This window comes from Sturnira hondurensis, unplaced genomic scaffold, assembly GCF_014824575.4.
Source record: "Sturnira hondurensis isolate 20B ecotype Veracruz unplaced genomic scaffold, ASM1482457v3 Scaffold0015509, whole genome shotgun sequence".
Lineage (NCBI taxonomy): Eukaryota > Metazoa > Chordata > Mammalia > Chiroptera > Phyllostomidae > Sturnira > Sturnira hondurensis.
The window spans coordinates 805,055-819,596 of record NW_028088140.1 but is presented as its reverse complement, the minus strand read 5'-3'; the positions used below and the strand labels follow the sequence as shown (position 1 = coordinate 819,596).

The 14,542-nt window shown below is 35.8% G+C and overlaps 1 protein-coding gene across 2 annotated transcripts in view; it reads left to right on the top strand.

Moving 5' to 3' along the window:
- The window catches only part of ZC3H11D (zinc finger CCCH-type containing 11D), a 30,079-nt gene extending 22,944 nt beyond the window's left edge, over positions 1-7,135 (top strand). Inside the window, exons 8-12 of one of the 2 annotated variants that reach the window (XM_037064639.1) lie at positions 137-253; positions 1,685-1,789; positions 2,038-2,241; positions 4,085-4,177; positions 7,110-7,135. In XM_037064639.1, coding sequence (XP_036920534.1) covers positions 137-253; positions 1,685-1,789; positions 2,038-2,241; positions 4,085-4,177; positions 7,110-7,135 — 545 coding nt within the window. The remainder of the gene's footprint in view (positions 1-136; positions 254-1,684; positions 1,790-2,037; positions 2,242-4,084; positions 4,178-7,109) is intronic. The other variant, XM_037064640.1, reaches the window with a different exon arrangement.
- Positions 7,136-14,542: the final 7,407 nt, after the last annotated feature.

The window sequence follows — 14,542 nt, the reverse complement described above, 5'->3', positions numbered from 1 at the left end:
TTAGCATACATGTGTACTTTTATATGTATATTTTAAAAGAAGCATGCCCGTTGTATAGTGTGTGAAAAGTGAAATGCCAACTGAGACACCTCTCTTACTAATACTGACATTTTATTTTTTTAATTTGCTTTAAAAGATAACAAGGACAGTCCTTCTCCAAAGTGCTCCCTAACCACCCGACTAGCACCTACAGCCCATGTATTAGATGCTACTGAGAATATCAGTTTGAAGTACAGAGAATACCCCTCTTCAAGTGAGAGCTCTGTTTTTGGCCTTAGGCATGTTTGTTTCAGCATGGATTGGTTTTGCTTACTTGAAATATAATTTTTAAAAAGGAATTTAAAAAGAATGTTTTACAAATTATTCAGGATTAAGAGTTAAAGACACTATTTTTTTTCACTCTGGCAATGAATTGTGATGTAGGTCCAAGTAACAATATACTTTCTCACTATTTTAAGTTAGGAATTAAAAATTAATAGTGCACTACCTTCTCAAAAGATTCAGCAAATAGTGCATTTTAATTTAACACATAGTGGAATTTAACACATTGACAGGTTTTTATTATGTTTCAGATTATTTTTCTTGATTCGGCTTCTCCTTGCCATTCAGTGCTCTGAGCTACTTTTTGTGATACGTTTAGGACTCACAAATCTTCCTGTCTGTTGCCTTCCCCCCTTTCTCTTATTTTATTTATTGAAGCTGCATAATGTTCCCGGATCTCAGCTAGGTGCTCAGGGAGCTATGATGCTTCATCCCCAAGAAGCTCAGTTTACAGGCATTTGTTAAAAACACGGTTTCTAAATCCTAGGAGTGGGAGCCTAAAGTCAGGGTGGAGCGCGATATTTGAACAGGAGATGGTGAATCAAAGTTTCATTGGAGGTTGATGCTAAAGTTGAGGTTGAGTTGGGAGGGCAAAGACATTTATTAGTTCACCATAGAGAGCTAATGCACCAACTCAGTGCATTCGATGTTCATTTTCTCTGTGCATCAGTTCTTTGTGAATGTTCAGGATCTCTGTACAGAGAACTAACAACAAATGCTCCTGTCTACTCAATTCTTGTAATACTCACTGGAGAAATATACCCTAAATTTCCTGGAAAATTCAGCATGCATACAACACTTTTGATGAAAAATATACAAGTAAAAAGTGAATAATCTAGTGATTATTAGCACTAGAATCTATTAGCACTTAGAAATTCTTTTTTCACAACACTTTCTGTACACAGAACTTCATAAGATTTGAAAAGGGTAAGGTAAAATTATTTAAAAGTATTTTACATTAATCCAACTCCTTCAGAAATAGTAAATTTGGCTAAAAATATAGAAAGTGATTTGTGTTCAAAATAATTCTAAAACTACTTAAAATGATATTATAATGAGATAGATACATAATTATATTTGGAATGCAATTTTATGTTCTTTTAAAGACACTCCTTTGGAGAAAAGCATTTCTCTTTGAGTATTGTTACTGATTGAAAGTTTTCTCATCTATTTTCAAGATGGGTTTTTTTGCTACTTAAAAATAGAACATCCTTTGCTCTAGAAAGTGAAGTATTAGCGTGGTGAATTTATTTTTTTTCACTTGCTTGACAGGTAAATGCACAGATATGTAATTATCACCATTAGTAATGTTCAGATGAAAGAATCTTTAAAAAAAACTGTAAAAATTTGTGTTTTCTCTAAGTGAATGATGTCCAGCCAGTGAGGAAACCTCATTTTAAAGGCGTGAAGAAAAGAAAATGGGTTTATGATGAACCAAAGAACTGTCCCGGCCAAGGAGTGCGGAGAGGTAGTGTCCGTGTACTTGATATTTCTACATTGTAATTGGAAAAGAGGTTAAATATAAAATAATATTTTATACATGAAAAATAAATACCTGAAATATGTAATTTTAGATGCCAACTCATCCACCATGGCGTTTGGTCTTTCAGCTAACATTGTTTTCCATTGTGCTATTAAACACAATATGCACAATGTCATTTATGGGTATGAAAGCAGCTTGTTTATCCCTCACTCTTTCCCCACTTTATTTTACAGCAGTAGAGACACAAAATCCAAAAAATAAAATGAGTTACCAACACAATAATAAAGACAGAAATGCTATGGGTGCATCTTATGTGCGTGTTCAGAGGGATGCTGTCCGGACTGTCTCAGTAAGCGCACCTCACTGCAGCAGGCCCACACATGGCTTCAACAATAAAATCACTGTTAACAAAGACCCCAAACTCAATCTCTGTCCAGGTGAGGTACTTGTAAGGTTTACTCATGTCTGTGGTTTGCATGCCCATGGAATTTCCTGACGGTCCAATGAATCTTCATTGCTACTTACTCCCTCTTTTACTTCCAGGCCATCTCCACCATCTTAGAAAGATAGTGAGAGGATTTCTTCCATGTGCAGGAGTGATCTAAAGGATATGGAAAAAAAATACGTTGGTGCAGATGACTTGACATTGAACCTTCATAGCCCGGTGTCTCAGAGCACTGTACTTTGTTCCCCGTACTTTGATAGCTTTATCTCACTCTGGAGGATTGTTTTCAAATGATTGACATTTTCTTGTTCTACTAAGTGCATTGTTCAATTATCACTTTCAGGACAGTGCCTGCTTGTTCTTTTTTTAAAAGAACTTCATGATTATTTTCCGAAAGGGTTAGGTTGAGGGTTAACTGCAATATCTCTGACAACCTCTCATCTCTCCCCACCATGCACAGATTGCTTCTAAATCATTTCCTGTAATAGGCAAAATCATAGTGTGTCAGGAAGTACAAGGCCACAAGGGAGGAAGGAACCAAATCTCTTTTGAGGAAAATCCTTGTCTCAGATGAATTTTGCTCTTTCAAAATTTGTGTTTAACTTTTCTCAACCTAATGAAAGACCACTCAATTCCCTATGATTACATGTTTATATTTTCCTGTGTTCACAGTCTAGTTAGTGGAGTTCTGAATGTTTTATACTTTGTGAAATGTAAGTTAAAACTTTGTCTCTCTTAGCACCTTTCTTTTATAATTTAAACTGAAATTGGCTTTATTTACATTGTTTTTCTTTTATTTGTTTAAAATAAAATGATGTATGTATTTATATATAAAATAATATTTTAGGTAAATTTTAAATTTTATTTCTTACTATCATTATATTACTATTAATTTTATTATATTTTACCATGAGTAGATGGCTGTGAAGAATGCAATAACTACCGGAACAGTTTGGTGCCATTGTCTGTATTCATGTTAAGGTGGCTGCCATTATACACACTCTTACCTATGTGTCATTAGTGCAAATGTCAACATAGGGAAAAACGAATACATTTTTAGTATTATTTTGGACCAGGCTTTGAGAATCATGGTTCCATGGTCATACTTGAAAACACAAATACAACATTGTTCTATGATAGTACAAATATAGAGCTGTCAGAGGAAAGTTGATATTTAAGAACCAAGTAAGTACATAAATGCTTTGGTTTCCTGGAACACAGAGTTCACGGTGGTAGAACAATCTGCCATTAGGGAGCCACTTCATGGAGGGGAAAGGGAATGGGGCTGTACCTCCCAGACCAATCTTTTTTTTCCCCTCCCCTCCCCTCTTCCTTTTCTTTCTTTCTTTCTCCTTCCTTCCTTTCTTTTCCCTTCTTTCTCTTTCCTCCTCCCTCCTTTCCTTTCTTCCTCTCTATCTTTCTTCCTCCCTCCCTCCCTCCCTCCCTCCCTTACTTCCTTCCTTTCCTTCCCTTTCCTTTCTCTCCTTTTTCTTTCTCTTTCTCTCTTTCCTACAAATATTAGCAGAATTGTGTATAAAATCATAGTAAAACAAGACAAAGAAGTATTTTTTCACATCTAGCTACCACTCTCTTCTCTAGCTTAGTCACATGGAAGAGAACCTTACCTGAGGAATTGGAAAGCCAGTTGAGAGATGTGTAACCATGTTGATTGATAATTTAAATAGTCTTAATAAGCTCACCTGTGTCCCTGATCTCTTAGCTTTGTAAAAGGAATTAGAGAATAATGTCACCTCTGAGATGTTTAAACATTTGAACCACTCCTAGAATATGCTTTTAAAGTTATACAATATTTAACTTCAGTCTTTTTTTCTCAGATAAATATATATCAACATCATATAATGGTTCAGCCTGGCAAAAAAGAATTCCTTTTTCAAAAACATATTCGAAAACTAAAAAAATATATACAGGTAAATATTTACTAAAGATTTTAATGTATCAAATAATTCTAAAAACAAAGAGTAAATATGTATACTCAAGGAATATATTCTAGAAAATTAAAAAAATTTTCAGGGTACATAAGAACATAATTAATTGCAATTAAGTGGATCTTTTTCTACTAGCAATTAATTTTACTTTGTCTTATTGTGTTCTCCTTTGCTTTGCTTACTTTTATGTGTTATCAGAAATCTCTTGACATATTTCTCTTTTAGCTACAAGTGTAGCAAGATTATATATGTTAAATTGCATTCTTTGTTAAAATGCAAAGCACATATATAAAACTATATCTTGACACAAAATATTAAAGCTCTATTCTATTTTGTCATAGACAAATATTGGTTGGAGAGACAAAATATTGTTTGTCATAGACAAATATTGGGCCCTTACAGGGCCTCTAAGATAGTTTTCAGGCCAGAAGTTTATAATGACTGTGGTCTCCTTTTGGTTGTTCTCTGTTCTTTCGGAGGGTGTGGAGATCATAGGAGTCTCCTCAGGGTAGAGATTTGTAGCAGACTGACCTCAGGTGATTCTCTTGCTAAAAAGCTTTGGGTCTTCTGCAAGCTTATCCTGGGCCTGGCTCAGTAGATTTGGAAAACTACACAGGGTAAAATGGTTTCAGTTCCTTTTCAGAAACTTGAACCTTTGAGACAAAGTTCTAAATTGGGAGGTCCTACTTAAATCATTAGCCTAGAACTTTCACAATCATCCATTATTTTTTGTACAAGTTTCCTAGAATGAATCAGATCATATCCAGACTAGAAACTGGCCTCTTTCTAAAGTAAATAGTTGACATCTTCTAAAGCAGCATTTCTCTAAATTTTTCTGACTGCAACCGTGACATAGTATGCAGACGTGTGTGTATACTGGAGTCAATTTTTTCCCTATCTATTCTCAAAACATGTTGTACTGCAAGAAAATTCTGTTGCAGCACAATTTAATTGACTATGGTTTCTTTTAATTTTTGTGTGTTTTTACATATTATGGCACTTAATTTTTTTTGAGGGGTAGAAAGTAAAAAAGCCAATGGAAATCTTGGTTAAACCACACACTGATGAGCCATGAATTACAGAGGATCTGGGAGAAGGAGGGGCCAGTTCAGCTCACGAAACATGTACCATGCACGTATGACACAAGAAAGGAGGTGACAGAGGATGTGATTTGACAAAACCACTCTTTTCCTTTTAATCTGGAGAGTAATGAGGAGGGTATGGAGAGGCAGTGAGAGACTGGATACAGTGTGAAGTCACGTGTCCCCTTCTTTTCTCTTACCACCTCCAGCTGTGGTAGGCCCCAGGTGTAGAAAGGTCAGTGATAGAATTCCCCTCGAAGTTTGTAAGAATCTGAGTGTAGAGAGGATCTGCATTGCCCTTCCTAGATGCAGCCTAGGGGAGAAAGCTTTGGAGAGTTTTTCAATGTCATCTGGTGGTGGGATTGTGGGAGGGCAAGCATGTCTAACATGAGAGGGCAGGACACAGTCTCTTCAGATTCCCAAGCTCCAGGTTTTCTCAGGAGGGCATCACATATTGCTGTGAGTTTCAATAAAAATGAGTTCCTGGGAGAGGACGAATAGGCCTATACAAAGTCTCCTGGCAAGGACTGAGGGTATAGCATGAGGAAGATGCCTTTCTGTTAGGCTCTATTGCACAGAAAAGCTCAGCTGGAATCTCAACAGATTGTTCTGCTATCATCCAGCAATGACATCCTTTTTATTTGAGCAATGATCTGAGGGCCACCAGCAGTGACATCAACTAGGAATTTGTTAGAAATGTGGAATCTCCATCTCATACCCAAGGAATCAATCTGCCTTTTAACAATCCCTGGGTTATGGGGGATATTGTGTTCAGCAGCACGTGGTCCACACCTTGTTGAGGGACAAAATTTTTGAAATGGTATTTTCTTTCTAGTTGTCACATTGCAAAACCATTCTTCCCAGTTCCCACCCTAGAATTTGGGATAAGCTGAAAGAGGGGTGCAAGAGGGAGAAAAACCCTGAGAAAGAATTTTAAATCTGAATGTGACTGAAATATAAATGTGAATTAACTAAGAAATCACTGAATTGGATGAAGTTTATGTGCAAAGGACTAGTAAGTTTTTTTTTTATGATAGGCAGAAGGGGAACTTAGAGTCAAAAATCAAAAAGTTATAAGAAAATAAAGCTAGTTTTCTTATTTACCCATGCTTTTGAATGGGACATTTGCAACCCCTAAACTCCTACCCTTTCCAATTGTTTTCATTACCAGAAGAGACACAAAGATTAGCTTGTGTTTCCTCCCCTGTACTTCCCACTAAGACACAGAGGAGCGATTTCAGCATTTCCCAGTGGATGGATGGACTGCTGGAAACAGGTGGCAGAAAACACAAACTTCCACTAGTCTGTTCCTCTAAGAAATATCTGAGTGCCAAGGACACAGAAATATAAATGGGCAAGAGGAGCCTTTTGGGAAAATATCACTGGATGCTATGTGGATAATGCAATAGGAGAGGGAAATGTATTTTGGAAATTGAGGAAAGTTGCCCCCCAAAATTAGAGGTGTCATTCTCATTGCTAGCCTTCTTTGAGGCCACCTGTCCTTTCCAACAGGGATATAGCTGGTGTGAGGGGAGCTACCTGACTCCATAGGATGGAACGTTCATTCTGTTCATTCCGGGTTCTCCATGGTGCATCCTTATAAATAGTATTATACCCATTTCTTTTGGTCCCTCCAAATCCAAAACACAATAAGCTTCAGAAAGAAGTGAAATTAGTTTGAATAGCATTTTGGAAATTTATGAATTAAAACAATAGCTTAGTTTTTGTTTCACCTTTAGATGTATGGTAATTAGCAAAGGACATGAAAAAATATTGATACCCTGAAGAGGTTACAAAAGGAAATAAATAAAATCTTTTGTGTATTTTATTAGAGCCAAGAAGAAACGGGAGCAAGTAAACCTGGAGGTTGAGAAAAGAGAGACATGAGAAAAGAGGAAAGTGCCAGACATTATCTGATTTACCATCAAAAATGAAAATTCAAAGGATGAGATATTCAAGTACTCCCCACTTTATAATGGGTAGCCAAAGATGTTAATGCAAATTCTGAAAATAAGATGCAGGAAGTACATTGTACCCTTTCACAACTGATAAAAATGCAAATTACAAACAGCTGCCTGTGTATTTATATATGTCTGAAATTCATTTGATGCATTGCCACAAGCCTTTAATAAAATTTAAAAGTTTGACGATTACAATCATTCTTTAATTGTAAACTACCTTAGATTTCACAGATTGAGAAATAAAATTGTGCCGCTGGTCCCTGTTTTGCAATATTCTTTACTTAAGAAACCTCACATTTTCTTTGTTTACCTAGGTTTTAAGCTAGGCCTTCAGCAATAATAGCAGATATAAAGTGTAAACAAATTCAATGAAGCCCCAGGGTTATAATTTTGTGATGAGTATGTTAAAGGAATTCCAATAGAAATACACTTTGATGTGTTGCAGAGAGAGACAGATTGGTTTATTATGAAGGACAGTTACTGAACAATTTTTTTAAAGAATTTTATTTGTTCATTGTTAGAGAAAAGGGAAGGGAGGGAGAGAGGCAGAGAAACATCAATGCGTAGTTGCCTCTCATGCACCCTCTACTGGGGACCTGGCCTCCAGTCCTGGCATGTGCCCTGACTGGAAATTGAACCGGCTGCCCTTTGATTCACAGGCTGGTGCTCAATCCACTGAGCCACACCAGCCAGGGCTAAACAATGTCTTTTAATTGGCAACTACACAATCTATTTGTTATGTGCTACATTCAAAATTAAAAAATAAACACTTCCTTACTATGAGAGCAAAAATTATATGATCATACTGGAGGTAAGAACTTGCTAAAAACAAAAAGTGAGTTAATAACCTGGAGTCCCAAGTCTTTGTAAGGGTTTAAGGCTTTTATAACTGCAGAAGTATAAATGCTTAAAGGGAGATACCATTTGAAAACTTATTTCAATTTCTTTTATGCTTGTTTAGAAATTGTATCTTAAATAAACGTGTTTAATGTAATTTAAAAATCTTACCTGCAGAGCGACTGAAACAAAAACTTAAAATTAAAATTTTATTCAAACTTAACCAATATGAGGGCAATATAAGTAATTAATTTTTCAAATGATGTTTTTGTAATTTTTTGACCTTTATACTTCTGAATTTATTAAAGCTCAGAACTTCACTGAGACTTGGGACACTTTTTATTTACATTTGCATTCATCTTGTGGTTTTGTTAGCCCCTTTTTCAATGTTATTTGGGGGTAGAAAATTAGAACTTTTAGAAATATTTTTAAACATTTTAACTCTGGCTGGTGTGGCTCAGTGGACTGAGCACCAACGTGCAAACCAAAGGGTCACTGCTTTGATTACCAGTTAGGGCAAATGCCTGGGTTGCCATCCAGATCCCCAGCAGGGGGTGTGTGTGAGGCAACCACACATTGATGTTTCCCCCTCTTTCTCCTTCCCTTTCTCTCTAAAAATAAATAAAATCTTTAAATTTTTTAATAAGATTGATTTCAACTTGTGGCCTAATAAATCATAGTTCCTGGCTTCTAAAGGTGCTGTCTACCCACTTTCAAAAACAGGAGGATACAATCATTTTGTCTTCCGTGTAGCTTAGATAGAAATTAATACTTTACCAGCAAAATATCTTGGTGAGAAAGATTTGAGATGGACATAAGAAAAGAGCTGGGTTGAAATAGTGACTAGAAAGAAGCTCAAAGGAAATATTCTATAATTACACCTAAGAAACAGATCATATCCTTCCAAAGTGTCAACTAGTGATAAAGAAGGAATGGTTCTCTCCAAGTGATTTAAGATGATTTTCTGGAAGTACAGATTCTCATTGTGTATTTTTATTACATTCAAAAGGCTGACAAATCAATGATGAATGAGAAAAATGCAAAGGAGGGCTTGGATGCCATTTCTTTGAATGTGTACATTACTGAATAAGTGAACATTTTTACTGTGATATACTTTATCTAAAGAACCAAGTAGATTATAGCATTAACCAACCTTGTTTTTATTTGTGATTTAGGGAAAATGAAATTGGTTTAAATGCGGTAAACTAGTAACTGAGAAGAAAAAATATAGCAAACCCTACCTAAGGTAAGAAACGGTTTAGGATGACAGAGATAAGTAGACAACCAAAAAGTTTAGTAAGCCAGTGAGAAGCTGTGCTTGCTGATTCCTGAACATAGGAGTAGTGCATTTATGTTGCCAGCAGTGGAAAGTTGCTTTTCTGGCACATACAAAAGCTCTCAATGAATTTGACAAGATTTCTGTGATTCTCCTAGTCTCAGAATGCAGCATTTTTGGATGTTTCATATACTAGTTTTCTAGACCTTCCAGTACACAGCACCACAAACTGAGTGATTCAAACAACAGCAATTTATTGCTCTGTCAGTTACAAGTCTGAAATCAAGGTATTGGCAGAAGTCCCTCTCTCTGAGGCCTATGAGAGAATCTGTACCAGGCCTATCTCTTTGGCTTGTAACCATCTTCATTTTGTGTCTCTCCACATCATATGTCATCTATAAGTGTGTTTTTGGGTTCAAATTTCCTCTTTTATAAATACATGAGTCATACCAGATTAAGGCCCAGCCTAACGACCTCATTTTAACTTGATTACTTGGTAAGGATCCACTCTCCATATAAAGTCACATTCTGAAGTAGTGGGGGTAAGAACTTCAACATACAAATTTTGGGGGGGACACACAAAATGTGAAGTAGGGCTTGAATGTCCTTTTTGGACACTCTCATGGTGCACAAGTTGGCCTTAAATGACAAATTCACTCTTTAACACTTCAGTCTCCCTAAGCCTTTGAAATTCCTTGGACGGTAATCCAAGCAGGTGTGGCGTTTCTAGCTCACTCGCTCTGGAGCAACTTCTATTCCATATTTAAGCCAACCAACCAAGGAACCGACCGAAAGGTTAAAACCTTTCTAATTCCTTGAGAGCTGCAACATTCATTGAATGCAGAATCTCTGCTTAGTGGGTCCTTATCAACAAATTAGGCCTGTTACAATTTTATGTTCTTTTTACTGTTATCCTACATCTTTAATATCCATTCCCACATGTATTCCCAGGAATTCTGTCCATATATATCAGAAAACTCGAGTTCTTTTGGAGTGCAGAGTACTTCCTCGGGTCATGCTTTGTACCTCACCTTTAGTGGCCTTGAGTCTAGTGATAAGTCTAGTAGCAAAGAGCCATGGAGGGTGTCAGCCCTGAGGGTAATCGTCACTGTCTTGCATGGCAAGTGCCTCAGGGTTAATCTCAGATGAGGGAGAGGCTGCTTCTACTAGCAAAAAAGACTCATCCGAGTTTAGGGTCAATGATCCCATTCACGACAGTCTTCCTACATGTCCCTGTTCTAACTTTCAGGATGGTGTTCCTTCCCAATCCATTCTCTTACCAGAATAGTAAATGACTTGTGAGCCTGGAGAATTCAGTTCACATTGTAATTTAATCACTCAAAGGATGACGTTCTGTATTTGTTTTTCAGCAATCAAAGCCCTGTGGTTATGGGAGTTGAAGGTCTTTTTTCAGGACAGGCATAGAAGTTTTTTCAGTCATTTATGTCACATGTGAGCTAGAAATTTAAATTCCTGAGCTCATCATTTTCTTTCCTCACTATGTTTGGTGAAATTAGGAACAACTTGCTGATATCATTGTATTTATTCGTTTGACAAAAATGCCCAGAGGTATCACATACATTGTCACCCAGGACCTATGGTGTTTGAGCAGGGTTACCAATTGTGATATTTTGCATATTTCTATTGTCATATCCCACTATGGTCTGTCAGTGCTTTCTTTACCACTAGAAGTAGAGACATCTGTGTGTTTATTTTTAATTTATTTTTTAAATTTGAAAAGCAAGTCTTTAATTTGAAAATATGAAATATTGTAATCACAAAGGAAAGAAGAATTTCTTAAGAAAGATATAAAGCACAAGATAAATTGGCAAAGAATGATACATTTAAAATGTAAAAGATTGATATGCTTGAAGTTAAGAACTTCCATATGCTCTAAGTCACTATACACATTGTGAAAAGATTAGTATATGGTATATTATACAAATAATTGACAAAGTTTTAGTATATAGAATTTTTCAATTTTTTAAAAATAAATTTTTATTTACAGTTGATAAACAATATATTAGTTTCAGGTATACAGTCCAATGATTAGATATTTAGATAACTTACAAAGTGGTCACCTCAATAAATCTAGTACTTATATAACACCCTAATAGTTATTAGTGTTATTGACTATATTCTCTATGCTGTACTTTACATCCCGGTGACTCTTTTGTAACTACCAATTCATTCAATTTTTAAAAAATTTTATTGAGTTTATTGGAGTGACATTGAATCTAATCAGAATAGAGATCCAATTCCAGAAACCTTAGAATCAATTCAGAAAATCATCCTTAGGATTATGTTCCTGGACATCCAAGATGAGGTGAGTGGAAGCTACACTAATCACCAGGATCAATGTGAAGCTACACTTTTCACCAGGATCAATGTGAAATTACAACTAAATTTGAGAGAGATCATTCTGAATAACCAACTGAACATTAGACGAAGAGAGGCCTTATAACCATAGACAGACGGAAGAAACCACTTCACTATAACAAGACTGACCCAGCAGAGGGAGCCACAGCTGTTGATTCCTGATAGCTCCAAACCAGTTGCGAGGGCCAGTCACAAGCAGTGTCTGACAAAGGCCTACAGCAAAGTCTTTGCAGATCTACCTAATAGATAGAAGCAAATACAAAGAAGCAGCCAAAATGGGAAGAGAGAAACATACCCCAAGTGAAAAAAGAAGAAAATTCTCCAGAAGAAGAGCTAGATTCATCTGGAGGCAAACAATTTATCAGAGAGTTTAGAGTAATGATTATAAAGATACTATGTAGTATGAAAAACATGGACCATAAAAAAGGACCCATCGGAAATAAAGAATTCAATATCTGAAATAATACACTGGAAGGAACAAATAGTAGGTTAGATGAAGCAGAGTATTGAATTAATGATTTGGAAGACAAGAAAAAAACACCAAGTAGAGAAGCAAAAATTTTAAAAATGAGGAGAGCTTAAAAAACCTTTTGGACAACACAAAGCTAACAACATCCTCATCAGTGGAATACCAGAAGGAAAAAAGAGCAAGCAAGTGGTTGAGAACACATTTAAAGAAATAACGACTGAAAACTTCCTTAATCTGGTGAAGGGAAAAGGACACCCAGGTTCAAGAAGCTCAGAGAATCCCAGACAAGTTGAACTCAAAGAGGTGTACACTGGGACACATCAAATCAAAATGACAAGCCTTAATTAAATGCAAGAAGAGAATCCTAAAAGCCACAAGAAAAAAAGCAGATAGTTACATGCAACAGAGCACCAATTAGACTGTCATCTGATTCCTCAACAGAAACATTTCAGGCCAGAAGGCAGTGACTAGAAATACATAAGGAGAAGAAAAACAAAGATCTACAACCAAAGATACTTCCCCCAGCAAGGCTATCATTTAAAATTGAGCTGTACTTGAAAAATAATTAAATAAAAAAATTGAAAAAAAATTAAAAAAGAAGGAATTTCTTAAAGAAAAAAAATAAAATTGAGGAGAAATAAGGATTTTCCCACACAACAAAAAGCTAAAGGAGTTTATTAACATGACCAGGATGGCAACAAATGTTAAAGGGCTTGCTTTAAGAAGAAGGAGGAGGATGAGGAGAAGGTGAAGGAGAAGAAAAAGAAGAGGAAGGGAACAAAAAAAGAGGAAAATAGTCTAGCAATAAAACAACACTAAATATATATCTATCAATAATCATCTTAAAAGTAAATGGCTTAAATGCTCCAACCCAAAGACATAGAGTATCTGAAGAGACAAGAAAACAAGACCCATATATATGCTGCTCCAAAAGAACCATCTCAGAGGATACACACAGACTAAAAGTAATGGGATAAGAAAAGATATTCCATACAAATGGAAAGGGAAAAAAAGCTGGGGTAGCAGTACTTATTCAACAAAATAGACTTTAAAACCAGCTATATTAAGAGACAAAGAACACTATATAATGATAAAGGGAACAATCCAACAAGAGGATATAACCCTAGCAAACATCTATGCACCCAACTCAGGATCAAATTTTGATGGACATAAAGGAAGAGATCAAAAGAAATGCAGTAATAGTTGGGAATTTTAACACTCCACTGACTACAATGGATAGATGTTCCAGACAGAAAATCAACAAAGAGGCAGTGGCCTTAAACTACACACTAGACCAAATGGAGTTAATTAATATTTTCAGAGAATTTCATCCCAAAGCAGCAGAACATACATACTTTTCAAGTGCACATGGAACATTTTCTAGGATAGACCACATGTGGAGACATAAAACAAGTCTCAATAAATTTAAGAAAATGGGAATCACATCAAGCATTTTCTCTGACCATAATACTATGAAACTAGATATCAATCACAGGAAGAACACTGGAAAACATGTAAAGACATGGAAGCTAAATAACGTGCTATTAAACAATGGATGGGTCAAAACAAGATCAAGGAAGAAATCAAAAGATACCTTGAAATGCATGAAAATGAGGAAACAGCAATCAAAAATCTGTGAAAAATGGGGAAACCTATCCTAAGAGGGAAATTCAAGCATTACAGGCCTGTCTTAAAAAAATACAAAACAAAGAAAAACTCAAATAAACAATCAAACTTTACACTTAAAGGAACTTGGAAAAGAATGACAAAGCCAAAAGTGAGTGGAAGGAATGTATTAATAAAGATCAGTACAGAAATAAATGAATAGAGTCTAAAAAAGATACAAAAGATCAATAAATCCAAGAGCTGGTTCTTTGAAAAGATACACAAGATTGACAAACCTTAACCAATTCATCGAGAAAAAAAGATGGGGGCCCCAAGTAAAATAAGAAAGGGAGAAATAATCACTGACACCGAAGAAATACAAAAAATTGTAATAATATGTTATGAACAACCATATGCCAACAAACTGGACAACCAGGATGATATGGATGAATTCCTAGTAACATACAATCTTCCAAAAATAAATCAGGAAAAATCAGAATCTGAATAGACAGATTACACTTAGTGAAATTGAAGCAGTAATAAAAATACTCCCAGCACACAAAAGCCCTGGACTGGATGAATTCACAGGTGAATTTTACCAAATGCTCCGAGAAGAACTAACACCTCTCCATCTGAAATTGTTTCATAAAATTCAACAGAAAGGAAGGCTTCTGAACTCATTTTCTGAGGCCAGCATTATCCTAATTCCAAAACCATATAAAGATTCCACAAGGAAAG